Source organism: Polypterus senegalus, chromosome 12, assembly GCF_016835505.1.
Source record: "Polypterus senegalus isolate Bchr_013 chromosome 12, ASM1683550v1, whole genome shotgun sequence".
Taxonomy (NCBI): domain Eukaryota; kingdom Metazoa; phylum Chordata; class Cladistia; order Polypteriformes; family Polypteridae; genus Polypterus; species Polypterus senegalus.
The window spans coordinates 14,927,711-14,952,037 of NC_053165.1; the positions used below are offsets into that span (position 1 = coordinate 14,927,711).

The following is a 24,327-nucleotide window of genomic DNA, read 5'->3' on the forward strand; positions in this document are numbered from 1 at the left end:
CCACCCTACCCAGAAGGGGGTGGGTTAGGGTTGATTTCACCCTACAGTATTTTTAGTCGACCATTGAGAAACATGTGTACCACGTTACATGAGAATCGCTCCAGTCATTCGGAAGTGATACTGGAATAATCGTACATACACACATACACACACACACACACACATACACATCCACATTGACTTTTATATCTATAGATCTAGGTACTGCGTCGTTAAAATGACGTGTAAACATGAAGGATTTGCAGGTCTTATGCTAAATATGTGATATAAAGAGAAATGCGTCTCCGCTAAGCCACCTCAGACCACTTCCAAGGTGAGGTTATGTTTGTATGTCACACTAAAGAGATGAATACACATTTCACCGACAATCTGTAAGCGTTATAAAGACCCAAAGCTGCCCATTCTAGAGTCTTGTTGCATTAGTAATAAATGGCTAATTGATGAACTTATTATATTTAAACTAAAGTGGGTACCGGCCAACTCTATTTAATTTGAAGAGCAACAGGTGGGCATGTGGTGGCGCTTACACATAAAGAATGCTGGCGGTCACCTCCAGTTCGCCCTCTGGTGGTCGTTCCGAGTGGATGGATGATCACATGCATACAAGACCACAAGATCACCCCCCACCCTAGCCAGAAGGGGGTGGGTTAGGGTTGATTTCACCCTACAGTATTTTTAGTCGACCAATGAGAAACACGTGTACCAAGTTTCATGAAAATGGCTCCAGCCGTTCGGAAGTGATGCTGGAGCAATCATACATACATTGACATATAGATCTGTGTACTGCGTCTTTAAAATGACGTGAAGGGTTTGCAGGTCTTATACTAAATATGTGACATAAAGAGAAACGCGTCTCCACTAAGCCACCTCAGAGCACTCAAAGGTGACATTTTGTTAGTGCGTCACACTAAAGAGATGAATACACACTTCACCGATGATCTAGAAGTGTTATGAAGACCCAAAGCTGCCCTTTCTAGGGTCTTGTTGCATTGGTAATAAATGAATAATTGATGAACATTTATTATACTTAAACTAAAGTGGGTACCATCCACTCAGATTCGGTGGGCACTGCCTCAGGAAGCCAACAACTGAGCTTATTAACCAATCTGTTCTTTACAGTCCTCCTGAGAACCACAGAAAGAGAAGCAGAGGCGCACCACGCTTGTCATACAACAACTACGTCGACAGATGAGTAAATCATGATGTGCCACCAGCGGGAGTTAAACTGGCAGTCGAAAAAAGTGGGGAACGATTGTGAACGTCTGCAAACCCAGAGTATCTGCAGTCAAGTTGCGGTGGTGATGACTGTGTGAGGTGAACAGATGGTGACCTGCAAAGAGGCGACCAGAGACATAAGTGAGGCAAAACACACATTAGAACAGTATATCTAAATTATGATTATTAATACTAGGATGTGTGTGCGTGCCCTGTGGTGGGCTGGTTTTCTCTCACAGTCCAAAGACATGCAGGTTAGGTGCAATGGCAATTCTAAATTGTCCCTAGTGTGTGCCCTGCGGTGGGCTGGCGCTCTGCCCGTGGTTTGTTTCCTGCCTTGTGCCCTGTGTTGGCTGGGATGGGCTCCAGCAGACTCCCGTGACCCTGTAGTTAGGATATAGCGGGTTGGATAATACTAGGATTGATCTATTTACCTCTTTTAGGGTGGATGTTGACTTTTGTCAAAAGGAGGGGTTGAGGGTGGTAATCAACTGTAAACGATGACAAAACCTGCCATTACACTTTCATTTGACTCTCTTTGCTAGAGGGAAAGTTAGCTTGGTTGGTCTGACTGAGATTCCCTATGCTCAGGTGAGAAGTGAAGAGCAAACGACGGCAAAAATGGTATCGTCATCTGGCGGGAGATCGAAGCGAAACTACTCAGTGGAAGACATTTTGGCATATTATCACTGAATTGGGACTCTGACTTGTTGGACTCCGATTTTTGACGCAAGTGATCTGGAGATCAAGATCAAAAACAAAAGCGAGGTACCCGCATCAGCTGATCGGAGGTGCTGAACACGTTCACGTAGCTGACGCACCTACGGCAATGTTCGCCCCCTGTGGACCGTCACTTACAATGACAAGTGGTACAAACCAGATTGTATTGCACAGACAACATGGCAGCCAGCCTGCCACTCATCCCTGGCAGCCCTCATGCTGCCTGCGTGTGGCTCGGGCCACGAGAGACGGCAAACTGGTGGCCACAGCACACAGCAACAGACATTTTATGTTGATTTACATGTGAAATGGTTTGCTTTGTGTGCTTTTCAGAAAACTGCATTTTTTGGAAAAAGCATTCCGCCCTCAAAGAGTTAAATGACGCAGTTAACAGCAGCGCTATTACATGAGGAGCGTCGTGCAGCCATTCAGTCATAACAGGGTCATCTTTCATCCCCAACTTCAGGACAGACGTGCGCACGTACAGTATGTAAAGAATGGCTAAGTCTACGCCGTGTGAAGCAGACGCGCCCAACACGATCAAGTTGCGCAGCACAAACCAGGACAGCCACGTTAGCACATATCTTCAGTCTGGAAGGGATTCCTCTCCATTCTCAGGGAGGACACGTTTCATACGCAGCAACAGATGGACGGCAGCTGGAGTTCATTTCCTGCAGAGGCCCTGCATTCTAACAGGCATGGGAACTCTTAGAGGACTGGGACCCTGACGCCACACGGCAGCACACGGAGCAGGCCAGCTGGGGGTTTGGAAATGATTTTAGGGCAAAGCAGGGGCGACGGGTTCAGCAAATGCATGAGAATTCTCTCAGATTCATCAGCGTTCACATTATACGGTTCCTTTCACTGCAAGCATTATAAGAAGCCAACAACAACAAAAAAATATATATATATATATACTGGTATTTTTACAAGTAATTGCATGGCAAAGAAAAAAGAAACATTCAATCAGAAATATTACAAGAAATTTGTATGCTAGTGGTAATGAGATATGAGGGATTATTTGTGCAACTATTGCATGATTATGTTGGGAAGGCAAGGGGGCGCCAGAGAGCCCCAAACCCCGACACGAACACACCTGGGTTCAAATAAATGGGTGTTTTATTACAAAATGCCTCATACACACACTTTCTGGGTGGCATGGAGGCGCAGTGGTAGCGCTGCTGCCTCGCAGTTAGACCTGGGTTCGCTTCCCGGGTCCTCCCTGCGTGGAGTTTGCATGTTCTCCCCGTGTCTGCGTGGGTTTCCTCCGGGCGCTCCGGTTTCCTCCCACAGTCTAAAGACATGCAGGTTAGGTAGATTGGCGATTCTAAATTGGCCCTAGTGTGTGCTTGGTGTGTGGGTGTGTTTGTGTGTGTCCTGTGGTGGGCTGGCACTCTGCCCGGGATTGGTTCCTGCCTTGTGCCCTGTGTTGGCTGGGATTGGCTCCAGCAGACCCCCGTGACCCAGTGTTTGGATTCAGCAGGTTGGAAAATGGATGGATGGACACACACTCTCCTTAAATCACCTCTCTTCACTCTGCCTTCTTCCAGTTGAGTGTTGCCGTCCTTCCTCCCAGCTCCAACTCACCTGGACAAGGCAGCGCTGTCTCTGTTATTGTGGGCCCAGGGGTACTTGCAGTGGCTGACATGGCCAGTTGGAAGCCTTTCCGGGTCATAAGAAAGTCTCCCCCAGCTATTGTCCGCCAGGGACCCCTACAGCACTGCTGCTCCAGACTCTAACTCCCATGCAGCCCTGCAGGTGTCCCTGCCAGGATCATATATGTGGGACACTGCCACCTATCAAAGTGGTGGATGAACTGCTGCCTGTCGTCCTCTACTGCAAGTCCTTGTATTTTTTGGGCATCCCATTCAGAACAGAGATCATCAGGGGTCCCAGCCGGGTATTTCCCCCATTTAGTCTACCCTTCCATTATGGCATTCCGGCCAGGTTAGGATTTCAGCTCCGTCCTGGGTGGGACACCCAACCGTCCTCTGGGGTATCTACAATGTATGTTTAAGTTGCTGTATAAAATCTGTAAAACTGTAAAGCTGCACTAAGCTAATCTTCAGTTACATACAAGGAAGTCAGAGTGTATTCAGACCCCTTCACTTTCTGCACACTTTATTGCAGAATGTATGTATTATTTGCCATTCTGCCCACCAGTTTACACTCAATAACCCATAATGACAAAGTGAAAGCATGTTTTAATAATAATAATTCTTTACATTTATATAGCGCTTTTTTCACTACTTAAAGTGCATCAGTGGGTGGGAGCTACTTGAACCACCACTAATATGTAGCATCCACCTGGGTGATGCGACGGCACCCATTTTTGTGCGTTCACCACACATTAGCTAAGGGTGATGGAGACAGTTAGTCAGTTAGAGACAGGGGAGGATTACGAGGCCAGTATGACTGGGCCGTGGCGGGCAATCTAGCCATGACATCTGGATACACCCTACTCCTTATGTTCTTTAATGACCACAGAGAGTCAGGACCTCAGTTTTACATCTAATTCAAAGCACGGTGCCCTTGTCACTGCACTGGGGCATTGGGATCCACATTCAGACCTGCTGGCCTCACCAACACCTCTTCCAGTACCATTTGCTGGTTGGTCTCCTATCCAAGTACTGGCAGGGCCTGCACACACTTAGCTTCAGGTGGGTGACTTCTTCTGAAGTGCATACTTCTGTGACAGAATTTCTAGCTATGAGTCTTCTTGGGTGAGTCTCTTCAAGTTTTGCATGCTAGGATTTGGGCAGTTTATTTTATTTTTTTTTTTTTTATTATTTGATATACAGCAATAATCCCTGAAGGGAAATTGTCTTTTCACGTGATCTTTGGGGGTCAGCCATTGTACAGCACCTCAAGAGCAATAGGGCCCAAAACAGAGTAAGATCCCTTCTAGTGGTAATAGGATTTGAACTGGCAACCTTTCAGGTGCCCGCGCAGATTCTTAGCCTCAGAGCCGCCAATCCACTTGTCCTTCTTGGCAGATCCTCTCAAGTGTCATTAGATTGGAAGGAAAGCCTCTGTAAATGTCAGGTCTCTCCACAGATGTTCTCTGGGCTTTGCTGGGGTCACTCCAGGACACTCAGAGACTTGTCTAAAAAGCCACTGCAGCGCTGTTATGCTTACGGGTTATTGAACCGTTGCCCCAGTCTGAGATTGTGTGGTCTCTCTCTGTGTTTGGCTGCCATTATCCTCCTCTCAATTCTGACCAATCTCCATGTGCCTGCCGCTGAGAACCCCCATAGCATGATGCTGCCACCACCATATTACACCCTAGGGATGGTATCAGGGCCATCTTAACACATGGGCATGCTGGGCAGTTGCCCGGGGGCCCCACAAGCACAGGGGCTCCATGCTAATTTATGTATGTTGTGACTTGCTGAGTGGTTCTGTAGGTAGGGACCCCAGTGCACTGCTTTGCCCGGTGGGGGTCTATAATGCTGTTAAGATGGCCCTGGATGGTATTAGGCAGGTGCTGAGCAGTGCCCGGTCTTTGGGTAGAACACCAAGCACAATATCTGCCAAATAGTTCAATTAGTATCTCAGCAGACCAGTTGGGCTTTTTCCCCCCATGCTTTAAGAGTCCAAGTGGGCTATCCTATGCCTTTGACTAAAGACTTGGATGGTATTAGGCAGGTGATGAGCAGTGCCTGGACTTTGACACATGTTGTGCTTGGTGCTCCCCTCCAGACAGATTGATTATTATCTCATCAGACCAGAGGGTCTTTTCTCTCAAGTTCTAACATTCAGGGTGGATTGATGGCTCTGAGGCTAGAGATCTGCGCCAGCAATCAGAAGGTTGCCGGTTCAAATCCCATTGGGCCCTTGAGGAAGGTGTTTAATTCACAGTATGACATGAACCTTCATCCAGTCCTACAAGCAAGTCCTCCAACTTACAGGGTTGGTGTCAGGATTGGCACTCTAGCTCCCATAAAAGAAAACCTCACGCTGTTCCATTCCAGTCAGATTAGTGTGGTGCTGTGGCTGCACTCGGGTCCTAATTTGAGAACCTGAGGTGGTTTGTCATGTGATGGGTGCGGCAGTGTGCCGTATCAGTGTATGCTCTAAGAGTCCAAGTGAGTCCATCTGTTTAGCCACTCCACCATAAGCACCTTATTGACAGAGTGCGGAAAACTTCTGAAGCTCTGTAACAGTGACCTTCCTGACCCAAGGCCCTTCTTGCCCTGTTACTCAGCTTGGCTGGATGGCCAACTTTAGGAAGAGTCCCGGTGGTTCCAAATGTCTTCCATTTCACAATTCTTGAGACCACTGTGCTCCTGGGAACACTCAAGGTTTTAGAGATGGTTTGATTCCCTCACTCCAGTCTCGGGTGACATGCACACTGGAGCAGATTATCTTCATGGACCTCTGTGTTTGGATGCATCCCAATTCTGAGCAGTCTCCATTTACCTGTCACTAAGAAGCCAACTTACTCATTTTTAAAATGCAAATCTTCTTGATTTGCACCTTTGCTAAATTAACATTTTTGCACTTTTATTATATATATATATATATATATATATATATATATATATATATATATATATATATATATATATATATATATATATATATACTCATGCTGGATTATGTTGCTTTTCCAAACAGACCATCACTCTCAATATGCAGAGTGCCATGAAACATTAAATATGAAAGGGGTATCTCACATATAAACGTCTACACGTGGAAGTGTGTATGTCTGTCCGGCCCGGAAGTGAGAGGTGGAGTCGAGCTAAGGGCTCCACCTCCGAGGATACGCACAACGGCAAAAAGAAACCTCCGAAGAAACACAGTCACATAGCTGCTAATACACAAGCGAGACGAGCACGTTGGCAAAACGAATCCGCCTAGGAGAGAGACGCCCAGAGCAGTTCCTTTCAATTGCCTGACATCTCTAGAATTTAATTTTTTTTGCTGACGATTTTTAATAGTTTCTAGGATTGCAGGCTTTTTACAACACGGGCTTACACAGCTAGTTAAGAATAAAAGCTTACAAAGTGCAGCACTGCCATTAATGAATGAAATCAGTGGGCCCCACTTACCTTGACAACCTGAAGCTATCCCTAACCTAACCTAACCTATTCAACTGTTAGACATATTGCTCATATAACAACATTTCAGAGTTTCGTCTCCCGGTCTCGGCGCAGACATTTTGATCAGAAACATTCAGCGAATCATTTGACCAGTCCAGAGCACACACCACAAGGTCGACTTTACCTGCAGAGTGTGTTCAATCGCGTAGGGGAAGTTCTTGAGTGTGCACAAAGGGAACGCGTTCTCCTGCCGGTCTGGCACTTTCCCATAAGATCTCGTCAGGAAGGGTACAATGACTTGTGTGTGGCCTTTGGTGCCCAGAGTTCCGGATTCCAACAGTGGCTTCTGGTGTTCGACACAACACCCGTCTACGTATACTCCTTAAAAAAAAAAAAAAAAGAAGAAGCAGCAGCTTTAAAATGCTGGACGTTTTGAAAGTCAAATTAATAAACTTACTTACGTGAATTTGCTTGGCAGATGCTTTTATCCAAAGCGACTTACATAGGCAGTAAACACAGTCGAGTACCATTAGGCTTGGACCTTTTTGTTCAGCAAGTGTAATAGGAACAGGTAACTACAGTTTAGGGACGTGCGGTCAGGGGAGGTGTCATCATGAAGAGAAAAAAAAAATAATAATACAGCAATGATAACATAAAATGCTTTGTCCACTGGTCTGTGCTATAAAATTATTTTCTGTATCATTCCAATAATTTTGATCGTTGTTATAGTCAAAATTGCTGAATTGCCGCATTTCCTGTTCAAATACAGGGGGGAAACGTGAGGTGTGGTAGCTATGAGCCTCACCTCACCTCAGACTGTGCTGTCGGATGCAGTTGGCGAGTGCCTATTGTTGTTTCTGTATGTCACCAATATAATGTTTGCAGACACGTTTATTATACACCCTGACTTTCAAATATCTTTAATGAATGTGTGCGACATATTTAGTCTTGCTGTTCGGACACAAAACCGCAGTGAGAAGACACCAGGTGAGTGAGGCAGACAGTACCGTGCCGCCCTGAAGGAGGCACATTTGAGCCCAGCAGGTGCTTGTTGCTGCTGTTCTTCTACGCAGAGGCGCCAATAAGTTAGCGAGATCAAAAAGTCAAGTGCATTGCAGCGGTCCGTTTATTTTTTATTTATTTATTTATTTTGTTCCGACTGACTGCCAAAATGGCTCAGTGTGTTACCCAGGTGTGAGCCCATGATGACAACAGTGACCCGAGCCTGGATTTTAAAGGTTGGCTGTGCCTGTTCGAAGAACGTCTCCTCTGGATGCAGGATACCAAACCGGGGTAATCAGAGAATACGTCAGTTGTTTAGAAGGAAGCCCCAGGGCTCGTGAGTTTTTATAGGACAGTTTCTTGCCATGATTTTACCACATTTTAACAGATTATTTACTGTTCATTAGTGACTTTTATAACCTTCACCAACACTGACATTTTGGAAAGTTTACATACTTATTTATTTAGCTTTGATCACTGCACTGTTGCACTTTGGGTTTTGTGAACTTGATTGACTATTTGTTGTCTGCGGTGGACTGGCACCCTGCCCAGGATTTGTTTCTGCTTTGTGCCCTGTGCTGGCTGGGTTAGGCTCCAGCACCAACCTGTGACCCGATTCAAGACAAAGTTGGTTAGAAAATGACTGACTGACAATTTGTTTCGCTGTATTTAAAGGTCTTGAACACTTTGCACCACCTCTAGACTGTGTGCATCATCATTTGCTCAACTCTTCCACGGCCTATAACTACTGACAGTTCCAGGTTCATGATAACAAAGGACGTGAAGCGTGAAACTTGGACCATCACAGTGTCACAACAAGTCTGCTTTGATTGTTCACCTTCCCTACAGGAGATGCCCGAGGTCAGGTGTGGAGGCAATCACACCAAGCCAGTGATTTTGGTTACCGGTTGGGTGAATAAATGGGACTGCTTATTCCACAGTGTGTTATCAAAACTTCATAGATTTTAAAATGGAAGAGTCACGAGCTCTTGGCATGTTGAAAACTACTAAAGCGCCATGAAAGATGTCACGCTTAAAATGCTAATTTGAGCAAAGGGGAAGCACCGGAGGACTAGAAAGTTGTAAATGTGCCACCAGTTTTCCAGACAGGAGACAAAAGAGACCCTGGCAATTGCAGACCAAAATGTCAACAGACAAATCGAGGTCCATCAAACGCACAGTGGTGCTCGAGTATGGAATGCTGACCAAGGTTATTAGTTTTGCCTTTTTATATTAGTTTTTATTTCTAGATTTTTTCTGACCTTACTTATAAATTCAGTTTAGTTTTAGTTTTCCTTCATTGTGTATTTTTAGTTTTACTTTAGTTTTTATTTTACAAAGACATTTCTATTTTATTTTTATATATATATTAGTTTCAGTTTTAGTTTTAGTAATTATGGTACGGTTAAAGAGCTACTGTGGAGTTGAGTTTTTGTGTCACAATGAGTCAGAACTGTACACGGGTTTGGATATAAATATGAGTTTAATGTTAGTGGAAGTTTACTACCCTACGTGACACAGTTTACTATTTGGTTTTGGTTTTGTCAGATTAAAAACAAACATAATCAAAATCAGGCACTGAATATGAACAATCTTACACAATTTTATCATTTTAAAAATATTTTCTATGTCATTTTCTATGTCAAGCACTTTGAGCTACTTTTTGTATGAAAATGTGCTATATAAATAAATGTTGTTGTTGTATTTGTACTAAACAAATCTGCGCTGCTGATGGCACTTTTTTCCTTTTCTGTCCCCCCTGGCCATTGAACCTTACTCTTATTCGATGTTAATTAATGTTGATTTATTTTGTTTTATAATTGTGTCTTTCATTTTTCTATTCTTTAATATGTAAAGCACTTTGAGCTACTGTTTGTATGAAAATGTGCTATATAAATAAATGTTGTTGTTGTTGTTTCCTTTTATTGCCCAGAATGGGCCAATTTGTAATGACATTTTGGTGAATTTTAAGGTGTGAGGGTTTTTTACTCTAAATGTCTACAGCACACAACATATCCTGCTCCAACGACAATGTGCTTATAATGAATGCCTTCAATATTGCATTCAAAAATCTCATATACTGGGCTTTGTTATTTTCTACCAGCCATATTGATCTCTGATTCCATCTCAGGCACAAACAATTTATAGACAGAATTTTGCTACCTGCAGGCCTGAAATGATATCAAAAATCAGAAAACAGAATCTACTGTGCGCTGACAGGTGTGATCATGAAAATCACAGGGGCTTAAGAAGAACAAGGCTCTTAGGCTTGAATCAGTGTGCAGACCCCACCTAGCTGTATTGAGGGAAATAAAGAAAATCAAGCATGTAGTGTGAAAGTTATGGGCAGTGAGACTTGAATAGCCCATCATAAGAACAGTAAACCCATAATGAATATGTGTGGGTGGCTGGTGGTGGATGACTTTCAGTTTTAGAGTTAAAAGTTATCAGGGTTAAAAACTAGCAGCAAGAACATTCATTCAAAAATGAAAACTAAACTTATTTTAGTAAACTATTATTTTATTTTAGTTAGTCTTTCCAGCTACGTTAATAGATTCGTTTAGTTTTAATTTTTCATTTCGGTTTTGTTAATTATTTTATTTCAGTTTACGAAAATGTTTTTTTAATAATAGTTTCAGTTTTGATTTTAGTTTTCATTAACTATAATAACCTTGATGCTGACTTACAAAATGGGAGACTTCAGATGAAAAAACATTCAACTCAACTCGCTGTCGTATTGAGAAAACGAGAGAGCACGGGCTGCTTGCTTAAATCCAAAAACTATAGAAAGACTGAGAATGCACACAATTGTAATAGGTTTCTGAACGCTGGCATATCCCATCTTAATCAAATGAGACCCCTCGTTCCAGAAGCCCCCATACTGTTATTCTGTTTGGTTTACTTTTGGCTTTCAGGGTGGGAGTTTTTAACCCTTCGTGTTTACCACTTGCTGTCTAATGACTTGTACAAATTGTACAGATAATGAGCAAATGTAACCAAAACGAAGCGGTGATGGTCATTAGAAAATGTCACTCACTGGCTTCCACGTTGTCCAGAGCAGTGAATACAACATCCAGCTTGGAAAAGAATTGGTCTCCATACACATCACTTGTCTCGGGTCCGAGTCTGTCCTGGCGAGCTGTTATCCTTAAGGATGGATTCATTTTTCGGACTGCCTTTGCTGCAGTGATGGACTTCATTTTCTAAATTTATGACAAAATAACATTCAACTGTTAAAGCAAAGTATAGCAAAAGAATGCAATTTATTAAATAGTATACAGAATGAAGATTTAGGGCCAGTCGGGACCGGACATCTCTTAATGGCAGGCGGCCTTATTTTACAGGACATGAGATTTGCAGACTTGCATTCCGTGATAATGAGAAGGTCACAAATGGGCACAAATGCACAGTGGGTAGCTCTAGGGATCCAAGTTCCCAGAGTGTGTGTGTGTGTGTGTGGAGTTTATTGGTTTGTAATATGAACCCATGATGGTGGGGCAACAGTGGCAACAATTCCGGCTCCACGACATATCATTCGGATGTGTGGAGTCCTCTGGGCTTGCAAACAGATGAGGCACAATTCAAGTATGCAGAGCAGATGGGGGAAAGTTTCAAGTGTACTTATTTGGCTGACGACTTACAACATTTATAATACAATTGGTTCCATTTCTTTTGGTTTTCCTATTGGAGCACAGGCAGGTCAAGTGACTTGCTCATGGTAAAATGGTGTCAGCAGTGGGATTTGAATCCACAACCTCAGGGTCTGAAGTCCAAAGCCTATTCTCTTCCTGCACAATTTACTGTGTTGTAGATTTCATTTAAAATGAAAATGCATTTGCCATTTTTGGCTGTTAATCTACACTCAGTAACCCATAATGACAAAGTGATGATGTTCAAAAATGCTGCTGCAAGAGTGATTACAAGAACAAGAAAATACAAACACATAACTCCGGTAATTAAATCCTTACACGGGCTCCCAGTTAAGTTTAGGGCAGATTTCAAAGCCCTCCTTTTAACATATGAAGCCTTAAATGGCCGAGGTCTGGCTTACTTATCTGAATTTATCATGACTTATAAACTAGAACGCACATTAAGATCTCAAGATGCTGGTCTGCTTATGATTCCAAGAATTAATAAAACAGGAGGTCGAGCTTTTAGTTACAGGACCCCTAAGCTGTGGAGTGGTCTGCCTGCTACTATAAGAGATGCCCCTTCGGTCTCAGCTTTCAAATCCCGGCCGAAGACTCACAACTTCAGTTTAGCACACCCTGACTAGAGCTGCTGATTAACTGTACAGACTGAATCTCTGTTGTTAGTCACTGGCACTAAAACATAAGTAACATGACAGTTCTAATTTGTTACTAACCCACACCTATTCTGTTTCTCTTCTCGGTACTCAAATGTGCCACGGCCCACGTGCCAAGTTGTTTTGCCCGCCTAAGGTAAAGTCATCCCTGATAGAGGATCGCAGGAATCATCAGGTAGAGGGGTCCTTTCATTGGATTGGCTGACCCAGCGCTGACTCAGCTGTGGAATGGCCAATAGTGGGAGGCGGCTTGATGGCTGAGGTCTCCAGGACTCTGAACAAATCCAAATCGTATTATGGGATATCATCGACTGTTGAATTCTGCTCTCTACTTGTAATATTCCCATTACACTATTATATTGTATTGAGGATGACTTGTGTTCTGTTCTGTGTGTTGTATTGACCCCCTGTTTTTGACACTCATTGCATGCCCAACCTACCTGGTAAAGGGTCTCTCTTTGAACGCCCTTTCCCAAGGTTCCTTCCATTTTTTTCTCCCTACAAGGGTTTATTTTTTAGGATTTTTTCCTTGTCTTCTTAGAGAGTCAAGGCTGGGGGGCTGTCAAAAGGCAGGGCCTGTTAAAGCCCATTGTGGTACTTCTTCTGTGATTTTGGGCTGTGTTGTATTGTAATGCGTTTTCAGAAAGGTCTGCAGATTTATTAAAAACTGAAATCTCTCATTGCTAGAAGTATTCAGACTCTTTGCTGTGGCACTCCAAGTTGTGTGTCAGGTGCATTCTGCCGGATTTGATTCTCCTTGAGTTGTTTCTAGAACTTGATTGGAGTTCACCTCTCAGAAACTGAATTGACTGGACTTTGTTTAGAAAGGCACACACTTGTGTATTGAAATTCCCACAATTCACACCACATGTCAAGACAAACACCAAGCCATGAAGTCTAAGATACTCTCTGCAGGCCTCTGTGATTGAATGGTACAGAGGCACAGATCAGGGCAAGGGGAATCAAACCATTTCTAAAGCTTTGGATGTTTCCAGATGCACAGTGGCCTCAAGAACTGTGAAATGGACAGAGATTTGGGACCACCAGTACTCTTCCTAAGCTGCCTACTCAAAAAGGAATAATCGATTAGAGAGCTGACCAAGGAGGAGCATTAGAGGTCCTCTGCTGAGATGGATGAACCTTGTAACAGTACTACAACTTAATAGACTTCACTTCCCAGCTGCCCCGAGGGTATTGCCATCATTAGATGTCTGAAACAGGCACAGCGGTTGCTGGGGACAAGATGGGCCAGCGGGTGTCCTGAAAAGGAGCCAGCTAAGCAGCAAGGGAAGGTTTGTCTGTGCTTCTGTTCACCCGTTTGTCTCGTCTAACATAACTCGTGTGGAATATCGTTTATATCCTGGATCGTGAGCCTGTAAGGATGTATGTACTGTTGTGTGAATAGTGGTGGATTGGTCATCGTGCTTCATCGGTGGGAGCGCGCCCACAAATCTCACCATTCACCACATCAGGACCACCGGTAGGACTGTTTATTTAATATGCTACTTATGGAAAGCTATTCCCGGGATCGTTATCTTTCACTCCATATACTATGTGAATTTCCCCTTGGGATTAATAAAGTATCTATCTACTTCTTCCGTTAGTTTGTTTCTTGGGGACAGATTCATGGACACTGTCATGGGTGTTTATTGTTGGGTGTTGTATTTTTTTTAATCACCAAAGGGGAAGGGGAGGGTTATCCGATTTTTTTGGTGTTTATATTTAATTTCCATTTAATATACTATTCATTGATTTATTTGATTTATTGGATTTGTGTCTCTGTCTGTGAATGAGTGTGGGTCGGGCCAAGGCTTGGGTGAGCTCCTGGAATTTCCCACCAAAAAATAAATAAATAAATCACCGTCCCTTCGAAGCTGTGAATCTGAGCGGCACTGGACCGCTCCAACCATGCCAGCAGCAATCTTTGAATCAGGTGTTCATGGTACCGTGGATAACTCCTTCTTGGAGTTTGCCACACAACATTTAAAGGAGCCTGAGAGCACAAGGATGAAGATTCTCTGAACTGAAAACTGAACTAATTGGGTAGAAGTCCAAGCAGTATGTCTGGGAGACAACCAGGTCCTGCTCATCACCTTCCTGATACCATCCTTACAATGAAGCATGGTGCTGTGAGGGTGCAGAGACGGAGAGACTGGTCAGAGATGGAATGAAGGATGAATACGGCCAAATACAGAGTGGTCCTGGAAGAACACCTGCTCCAGAGTGCACGTGATCACAGACTGGGGCGACAGTCAGCCAAGACAATGCTGGAATGGCTTCGGGACAAGTCTTAGACTGTCTTTGAATAGCCCAAGCAAAGCCAAGACTTGAACCCAACAGAACATCTGTGGAGAGACCTGAAGATGGCACTTGACAGTCGCTTCCCATTCAATCTAATGGAGCCTGAGAGGATCTGCCAGGAAGAATCGGATCAACTGCCCAAATCCAGTGGAGCAAAGCTTGTACCTTACCTGCTGGGAATTCCTGGGAATCGCCAAGTTCTCCAAAACACAATCTGATGGACCATCACTGAAGGACTACTGTTATCTATGCTGATATTGTTGTTCATTTGTGCACAGATTTCAGTAAAATGAATGTGACTGTAAAAATGACACAACAATAAAAAGCAGGCCTCTGCCCCTTACCCCGACATCTTGAAGCCGAAACAAGAACTGCCGGTTCAGATTTGAGTGCTCGATAGAATCCATGTCCGTCACAGTAATGTTTCCACCCTTTTCAGTCGCAAGTCCCATCATTGCAAAGTTCTTCAGCAGCTCGCAGCCAATGGCCCCAGCTCCCACCTCAAAAAAGAAAAAAAAACCAAATAGCCCAGTTACTGAAATGAATATCAGACTGTTATCAGGACACCTTCTTAGAGAGTCAAGGCTGGGGGGCTGTCAAAAGCAAGGGCCTGTTAAAGACCATTGCGGCAATGCTTGTGCGATTCTGGGCTGTGCAAGAAATAAACTGTATTATGTTGTATTGTAATGTACTAGAGGGCAGCTATGCCAGCTGTGAAAATGACTGAGGAGTATTGGGTAAGGGGCACAGCAGCTGGTAAGTATGGGTGGGAGGAGCATAACCTCTAGGGGGACAGCACTGGCAGAACACAAGGCTCATTCAGAGACTGTCGGAGTCAGGGCTGGGACATATTAATGTATAGCCTTAACTTTTTACCACTAGAGGGCACCAATGCATCCTGTGAAAAAGTCTAGGGAGTATTGGGCAAGGGGCACAGAAGCTGGGGGCAACAGTGGCTCTTGTGAAAATGGTTGATAATTGTAGGTAACTTTTATAGGCAGCACTGGCAGATCACATGATTTGGGGCAAAGCAGATGGTAAGTATGGATGGGGATGGAGGTGCACTGGCAGGCCACATAACAAATTCAGTGACAGTCCTCAGTCAGTGGTGGAGACTGAACTGACAGCCTTACTGGTTACCACTAGAGGAGAGCAATGGCAGCTATGAAAATGACCAAGGAGTATTGGGCAACGGGCATAGCAGCTGGTATGTATGGGGGGCATAACCTCTAGGGGGAAGCACTGACAGACCACACAATAAATTCAGAGACAGTCCCCAGTTAGTGGTGGAGACTGAACTGACAGCCTTATTGGTTACCACTAGAGGACAACAATGGCAGCTATGAAAATGACCAAGAATTATTGGGCAAGAGACATAGCAGCTGGTATGTATGGGTGTTGGGGTGGGATGAGTGGAAGCACTGGCAGGCCACACAACACAATCAGGGCCAGTCCCAGTCAGTGCTGGAGACTGCATGGACAGCTTTATTGGTTACCACTAAAGCACAGTAATTCCATCTATGAAAATGACCAAGGAGTATTGGGCAAGGGGCATAGCAGCTGGTATGTATGGGGGGGACATAACCTCTAGGGAGCAGCAACTGGCAGACCACACAACACATTCAGAACCAGTCCCAGTCAGTGGTGGAGATTGAACTGACAGCTTTATTGGTTACCACTAAAGGGCAGCAATGCCTACTATGAAAAAGTTTAGGGAGTATTGGATAAGGGGCACAGAAGCTCTTGTGAAAATGATAGATAGATAGATAGATAGATAGATAGATAGATAGATAGATAGATAGATAGATAGATAGATAGATAGATAGATAGATAGATAGATAGATAGATAGATCTACTGGAATAGATAGATAGATAGATAGATGACGATCACAGACATTTGTAGAATAAAATACACTTCTACAAATGATGTGATGCATAGATAGATAGATAGATCTGTTGGAATGACAGAGACATAGATAGATGGACACACAGATACACAGACACTTATCCCAAGGGAAATAGATAGATAGATAGATAGATAGATAGATAGATTCACAAATTGTAGGTAACCTTTATAGGCAACACTGGCAGATTACATGATTTGGGGCATAACAGATGGTAAGAATTGGGCATAGGCTCTAGGGGCAGCACTGTCAGGCCACCAGTGCCTCAGACACTGAGCCACACAAAAGCTTTAAAACCAAAATCTCAGTTGGCATTTTGTTATTTTTGCTGTCAGCGTCCACTAAGGCCGATACCAGGCAGATGACTTCATTGAAAACTGGACAGCCTGCCACACAAAGGGCTTTGGTACGTATCGTGTTACGTATTGTGTGACAATCATTGTGTTGTTTACAAGACATACAAATTATTGTAGCTGACATCATAGATGAGTCAGTGCTAGTGTATGAGGCACCCGCCTGCAGTCAATGATATGACAAAACCACACAAGCACGCGTGATACTCAGAATGGAGTCCAAATCAAGTGGCTTTATGTGACACCCTGCTCTTGACACCACAAGGCTGGCACTTTCTCATTCTTTGACCCTAACCAAGCAAGGCGCTTGTGAAGTACGCTGGCACGTACAGGTAGGCACTGCTGAGTTAACAATATACTTCTGTCACATTTTGTTAAGTCGCTGCCTTGCGCTAAATTCATTTTAATTTCACGTGCTCCCTCCTCAAGCAACACTCTGCATGTCAGAATGGCAAAGCAAAATCAAGATTTCTCCAAAAAGTGATATGTTCAATTGAAACAAGTAGTCGGACCCTCGTTCAAGCCCCTTTGGCAGCCATTCCATCCTGGAGTCTTCTTGCTTTCTTGACCCGACAAGGTTTGAACGCCTGGATTTGGATCTGTCTGGAGTGTTTTAGACCATCACAGCACCTCAGATACAGGGAGCTGATTTACTGCAGGTAGCCCAGGAGTGGCCCTGCTTATTTGGGACTTGAGATTCTCACGTTCTGTTTCTGGGATGAGGACATGCGATGAATAAATGGGGCAAAGAGGAAAAGGGAGAAAAGTAGGGGTGGCCGAAGTGAAGGCCGATGGATAAAATAAAAGAAGATCTGAAGGAAAAGGGGTCTGACTGGACAGGAGGGGCAGGAGAAGGTGGATCATGCACATTGACCCCCACCTAGAAAAATGAAGAGCATGACGAAGAAGAAGATACTCGCTTTCTGTTCATCCTTTCTTTGCATGTAGTCCTGTATTTATTTATATATATATATATATATATATATATATATTATATATATTATATATATATATATATATATATATATATATATATATATATATATATATATATTGCACAGTTTAGCTTTCTTGGCATTATTCTACCGGAGGAAGCAAAAATCACAACAAGCGCGCCCCCTTCTGTTCACATTATAATCTCACAATTATCCTTACGATAAAAACTCAACTGTTTTCTCTTTATTGATTACATCTCGCCTGAAGAAGAGGCCTGAGTTACCTCGAAAACAGTCAATATTCCAATAAAAGGGGTCATTTTCCTTGACTTCTTATTGCATCCATAATGGCTAACACGCTACAGCACACCCTACCATTATTAAGAGCAGCGTAATAAACTTTGGCTGACCTAATCCCACGTTAGTCAAGATCGTTTCGAAAATCTCCAGCTGTATTTTTTTCTATAGTTCATACAGTTGTGGATGTTGGCTGAGATACATACGGAGTATCCACGTCAGACACGCGAAAAGTCCACGGGCTGGACATTCATCTTAATATAATCTGTGAAAATGTTCACGTGCTATACATCTTTTTCTAAATTTTTTGTTCAACTTTTATTTTGATCCATTCTGTGATAAAACATTCCCCATGCAAAAAAAGGTATAAGGAGACCCCACCCCCTTGGCAGGCACTTGGTGACGTCTGAAGCACGTGACCTTTGGGTGACGCGTATCGCATCATCAGAGCCGGCTGCTCGTAAGTGAGAAGACATTATGGGTGGATCTGGAGGCGGGGTAACTGTCAATCAAACTCGACTTTAGCAGTTTAAAATGAGGTGTCACGCCCACTTTACTCCTGAACGCTGCAATATCTATTCGCGTGCGTCTCATCTGGTGCTGAAAAAGTGTTTTTAATTTTTTATGGGACTGATGAATAAAGAGATGCGTTGTCCCGTTTATGTTTAATGAATTCTGAACTCGTCGTCGAGATCGGTTATGGAGGGCATCCACGGCCAGCGCTCAGTTCTCTATATATGATCCCTAATAAGGTTAAGTATGTCCTTCCTCTGTTATGGCGCCTAAACATTTCACACTGTTTGCTAAAAGGTGGTCTTCATTCTGCTAAAACTTGACCACTGTAACCACTCTTTTTATAAGCTTTGTCCAATACTTGTTTTCATTGTTAAACTGTCGTTTTTAGCACCGAAGCTGTTCAGCCATTAAGAGTACCACGTATAAGGTACGCAATCATAGCTTTTCTTCGGGTCTCCGTTATTTCCTGTTCAACCAGGCGTCCTGGCCATCACCATAGCCAACGGCCAACGTGCCACATCTTAATTAAACAATCAATTCTTGGGTCTTCTCTTCCACCGCCTTTGTTAGCTTCATCGCCGCAGGTGGAATATCCACAGTGGCAGCGCAGACCAAGTTTGCAGGGTCTTGTGGAGATGACGGCGGATGATGGTGGTGCTTCAGGTGTCTCATGCTCTTCAGATTCTTTAGAACAATCTAGACGAGAGCAGTCCATTCAGTCCGCCCAACAAGGTCTATCTACCGAATTCCTGCAAAATAACATCAAGTCGGGTTCTGAAGACCACTAAAGTCTGGCGGTCGACCATTCAGGTGGCTGTTAGGAGCACCAGCTGCAATGTTACCATCCATCCATCCATCCATTATCCAACCCGCTATATCCGAACTACAGGGTCACGGGGGTCTGTGTCCCAGCCGACACAGTGCGCAAGGCAGGAAACAAACCCAGGGCAGGGCGCGCGCACACACACCAAGCACACAGCAGTAAACTCGAAATCGTAATTTGGCTCAGAATACTTGACTTTAGAGATCATCCCGCAAGCAGGTCCTCCAATTTACAGGGAAAACGTTGGGGTTGGTGGCAGGATTGGCACTCCAGTCACCATAAAAGGCTTCACACTGTTCAGTGTACTGATGAGGTGTCGCCTGTTGCACGCACGGCTGCACTCGGGTCCCAATCCAGGTGGTCTGTCGTGTGGTGGGTGCAGTAATGCGCATGCTCCCAACGTCTCTCGTTCTCTCTTGCTTACGAAGGTCCTGCTCAAGCTACACTTGGTGTGCTTTTCGATTTTTCTGTCACAGATCTTGGGTAATAACCATGAAACTGTAACAGAGCTTAGCCACGGATATAATAATCCACCGAATTCAATTTGAACTCTGAACGCATTGCATCAAATTACTCGTGAAGCTGTAAATTATTCCTTACTTTAATGGACCAACTGGGCAGGGCCCTTGAGGTTAACAATAAAAAAAAAATAAAAATAAATAAATAAAGTAAGTTAGTTGGTCAGTCAGGACTTCTGATCAGTCCCGAGGCTGAACTGTTCAGGAATCTGCCTCTCTTTATGGGCTACAATGTTTCATACGGCGGCGTCATGATGGTAGGCGCTGTGTTCCTCAAATCATGTACTCACCTAAAGTTCAGTTCTGGGTTCAAAAATGGCGAACAGCTTCCTAAGGAAACATGTGTGTTTATTTATACAATGAAGGTTATTGCATGAGACGGATTGCCAAGAAACTGAAGATTTCATGCAAAATAGTCTGTTACTGTCTTGAGAGAAGAGAACAGGCTGGATATGAAGAGGAAGACGGCGATGGGCAAATGTATTAGGAGGAAAAGGTCATCAGAGTGCGCGATGTGGGAAAACAAGACACTCTATAGTACAGGCCCTCAGTTGGCATCTTCCTTAAATATACGCAGAATACCAACCAGTGTCACATTAGAACACTGAGAAGACGACTGCGGACTGCTGACAATAAAACACTTCTCCAGTCATCTTTCGTCCATTGCCATTTTAATCTTTTCTTTTAAATTTGCCTTTTTTATTTGAAGCTACGTCTATGGCCAGCATCCCGGAGTCGTCTTTTATTAGAATGCGAAAAAAGCGCGTTCAGCTATTCAAATTAGCCACGTGCCTGGCCGCGCGACACATCGGCAGGCATTTCCTGGCTTCTTGCGCCCTCTACTGGCTCCTTTACCTTAAGACTCTTACGCACTTCGACGATAACAGAAACCAAGAAAAAGAAATAAATCAGATTTTTAGCGCGCTAAAAGCAAAGAAAATGCATTTTTTTCCGAGCTAAATTGGTAAAAAGTACAAGAAAAAAATATGAAAGACTTTTTCAAATGCAGAGTGGCGTTTGGCGTCTGGCACAAAACATCCAGGAGTGAAGCTAAAGTATATCAAAGTTAAGATAACCAAATTAATAAAATCAGTTACTAATTAACTAAAAGAGCTGACAGAATTGAGAAATTAAAATAAAATCACCTCACTGCACTTTCCTTCGTGTCCATTCTCTTTTGTTTATTGATTTGGGGATGGTGACTGCTGTATAATAGAATAGATAATAAGTTATAGCATTGTAGTGAGATGTCATACAGAATGACACCTTTTATTGGCTAACTAAAAAGATTACAATATGCCGGCTTTAGAAACATCTCAGGCCCCTTCTTCAGGCGAGATGTAAATTGTGATTACAAGATGTGATTACATCCTGCCTGAGTTGCCTTGAAAGCTGACATATTGTAATCTTTTTAGTTAGCCAATAAAAGGTGTCATTTTTGTTTGATTTCTCGCTGCATCCATAGTGGCTAACGCGGTACAGCACCCCATTACAGTCCTAGAGTCATATTGTAATACATTATTTTGTGTGGTCTTTCTTTCTTAATATATAACACCTTTCAGATCTCCCACTTACCCCCATCTTTGTTCAGCCTACTTTGCATATTCTTGTTTCTAGATGCTGTATGGTTTGTTTAATTACTGCTGTAGTTGTGTAATTGTAATTTTGAAGGAATCTCCTGTAAGTGCTATGAATCAACTTTCATTGAAGAGTGAGGTTATAAGATAGATAGATAGATAGATAGATACATACATAGAGAGAGAGAGAGAGAGAGAGAGAGATAACTTTAGAATAGTAGGCAGGATTAGATAGATAGATAGATAGATAGATAGATAGATAGATAGATAGATAGATAGATAGATAGATAGATAGATAGATAGATATTAATTTTAGTATGGGAGTAGGGTGGATCAGATAGATAGACAGGCAGACGTCCATGTGTTCAAAGCAGAACTAAGAAGTCTAACTTGACCTAATGGTAAAACCTTATTTAAAGATCGATAATCACATTAGCTTCACTTTGTCACAATGATTAAAAAGTAATATCCATTTTTGAACATAAACCTACCATGAATAATTTCTGTCTGGACAACTTTTCCTGAAAGGCAGAACCAAACACAGCAATCTGTCCATCGTAGCGACTCCCTCTCTGCAAGAAACACAGTTGAGAAGATTAAACATGGAGCTCGGACCAGCCTTTGTTTACATGGAGTTCCACTTTTTCCAGGTCCTCCAGTTTCTTGAACTTCCTAAAGTTCATTTATGAAACATTTGGTTTTTAAGCTTCAGGTGTCACCAGTCCAGTTCTGACCCAAACTGTACATCAGGCTACACCTTTGCTGGTGGGTCGAGGTGTCCATATTGGTCCAGAAGTTCTGTTTTAGTGTGCATTTCATGTACGTTGCTTTTATGGTGTGGCAGGTGGCTGGCACCCTTGGCATCTAGGATGCCTTCTTAATGGAAGGACCAGGTGAGAAAGCACCTACACGGCATTATCTCCCCCGGATCACTAGATGGAAGCCCCCACTCCCGGGTTGTTACAGTGGCATGGATTCCCACAGGGTTGGGTCCTGGGGGTGCTGCAGGCTCTGGTAATCCCTACTTTGTTGGGCTCCTGCCTCAACCAGACCAGGCTTACAGGACACCGAGGTACTCCCGGGTGCAGCTGCTGCAGCTCTAGGAGCCAAATTCAGGAGAAAGAAAGATGAAGCCTGCTGGGAGGAGTGGAGGCAGACAGACGAAGAGAAGACCAAGTGCGGTGGGTACTTGTGCTTATTACATTTGGTTGGTACTGCTGTGGGGTTGGCATGGTGGTGCGATGGTAGCGCTGCTGCCTCACAGTAAGGAGCCCAGGGTTTGCTTCTCAGGTCCTTCCTACGTGGAGTTTGCATGTTCTCCCCGTGTCTGCGTGGGTTTCCTCCCACAGTCCAAAGACATGCATTGGTGATCCTAAATTGTGTGTGTGTGCTTGGTGTGTGTGTGCCGTGTGGTGGGCGGTGCCCTGTCTTAAATTTGTTCCTATCTTGTGTTGGCTGGGATTGGCTCCAGCAGACTCCCGTGACCCTGTGTTAGATTATAGCGGGTTGGACGATGACTGTCTGACTGACTGCTGTGAGAAACTCTTCTCAGAGAGTTTCACATTATATAGAGAGCCTTGTGTGTTGCTGGACTTGTGCCTGTGTCTGTCTGTGTTGGGTTATCTGGAGCGCCCCCTACAGGCCACAATGAATATAAAATGTATATACGATACGCATTCAGTGCAATTAAAAATAATAAATCTAATTGAATCTGCAGCTGGATTATTTTTGAGAGACACATTGGGTGTGTGTGCGCACGACTGGGCCCTGTGATGGACTGATGGGGGTGCTCCCCGTCTGTAGATTTATTTTTCCTTGTTTTCTTAATCTGTACATCCCGGAGTGTACATTACAATCTCATAATCTCAAGCCGGTGGTCTTTGAGCAGTTCTGCTGATTCATAAATTACCATAGGAGGCTGAGCCCTCAGTTGTAGGCCCTTCAGCTGTGGACTGATCTGTTCACGAGTCTACGAGATGTGCCTTGGGGTGGTCTCAACACTTAACCCCCTTTAACCGATGTGTGCCTTTTATTAGAGCCGCAGATCAACTATTTTTCATTAAAACTTGCCAAGATCTGGACTTTTGTTGCATAATTTTTCACCATTTTTTCTTGGTCTCTCAAATGAATGCAATTAAACGTTCAGATGGCTTCAGCTCAGGACTTTCTGAGGTCGATATTTCTGCAATAAATTCGACCTGAGGTTTCGTTTGTCCATCTATTACTGTCGCTCTGCAGTATTTAAAGTTCATGAAGCGTACCGGTGAACAAGTCTCCTCGGTGAGTCTGCAATCGCTGGCATCTTCAGGCAGACACTCCAGAGCATCAAAGTATAGCCACTGCCTGAGGGGAGTGAACTTGCCGCTGCAGGCCTGGGTAGGGGACAAAGACCACAATAAGAGTTAGGAACAATACACTGAAATCACAAAAAAAAAAAAACATACCGCAATGTCACGGAGTTCATTAAGCTCTTGGGTGAAGGTGCAGCGGCCATCACTATTGCCTCACATTTCCTACCTGTAACTGGTCATTGCCTTTTCTTCTTATGTCTGCATGGGCTTCTCTCCGGCATCTTGGGAGGTGGGTGTGCATGAGTGTGCCCTGAACTGGATGAGCAACCTGTGCGGAGTTGGTCCTTATGTTCTGTACTTGGGTCACTAGGTGGCTATAGAGATATATATATATATATATAAAATTGATTATGGTTAATTGAAATGCATAAATATATAGGGTGGGCCATTTATATGGATACACCTTAATAAAATGGGAATGGTTGGTGATATTAACTTCCTGTTTGTGGCACATTAGTATATGT

At 43.6% G+C, this 24,327-nt stretch overlaps 1 protein-coding gene across 5 annotated transcripts in view; it reads right to left on the reverse strand.

Annotated features, from left to right (window-relative positions):
- Window positions 1–24,327, reverse strand: part of uba7 (ubiquitin-like modifier activating enzyme 7) — a 289,490-nt gene that overhangs the window by 236,789 nt on the left and 28,374 nt on the right. For all 5 annotated transcript variants that reach the window (XM_039770998.1, XM_039771000.1, XM_039770997.1 and 2 more), the window contains exons 11-15: window positions 23,774–23,884; window positions 22,004–22,084; window positions 14,934–15,089; window positions 11,020–11,185; window positions 7,165–7,361 (exon numbers count right to left, since the gene is read on the reverse strand). In XM_039770998.1, coding sequence (XP_039626932.1) covers window positions 7,165–7,361; window positions 11,020–11,185; window positions 14,934–15,089; window positions 22,004–22,084; window positions 23,774–23,884 — 711 coding nt within the window. The remainder of the gene's footprint in view (window positions 1–7,164; window positions 7,362–11,019; window positions 11,186–14,933; window positions 15,090–22,003; window positions 22,085–23,773; window positions 23,885–24,327) is intronic.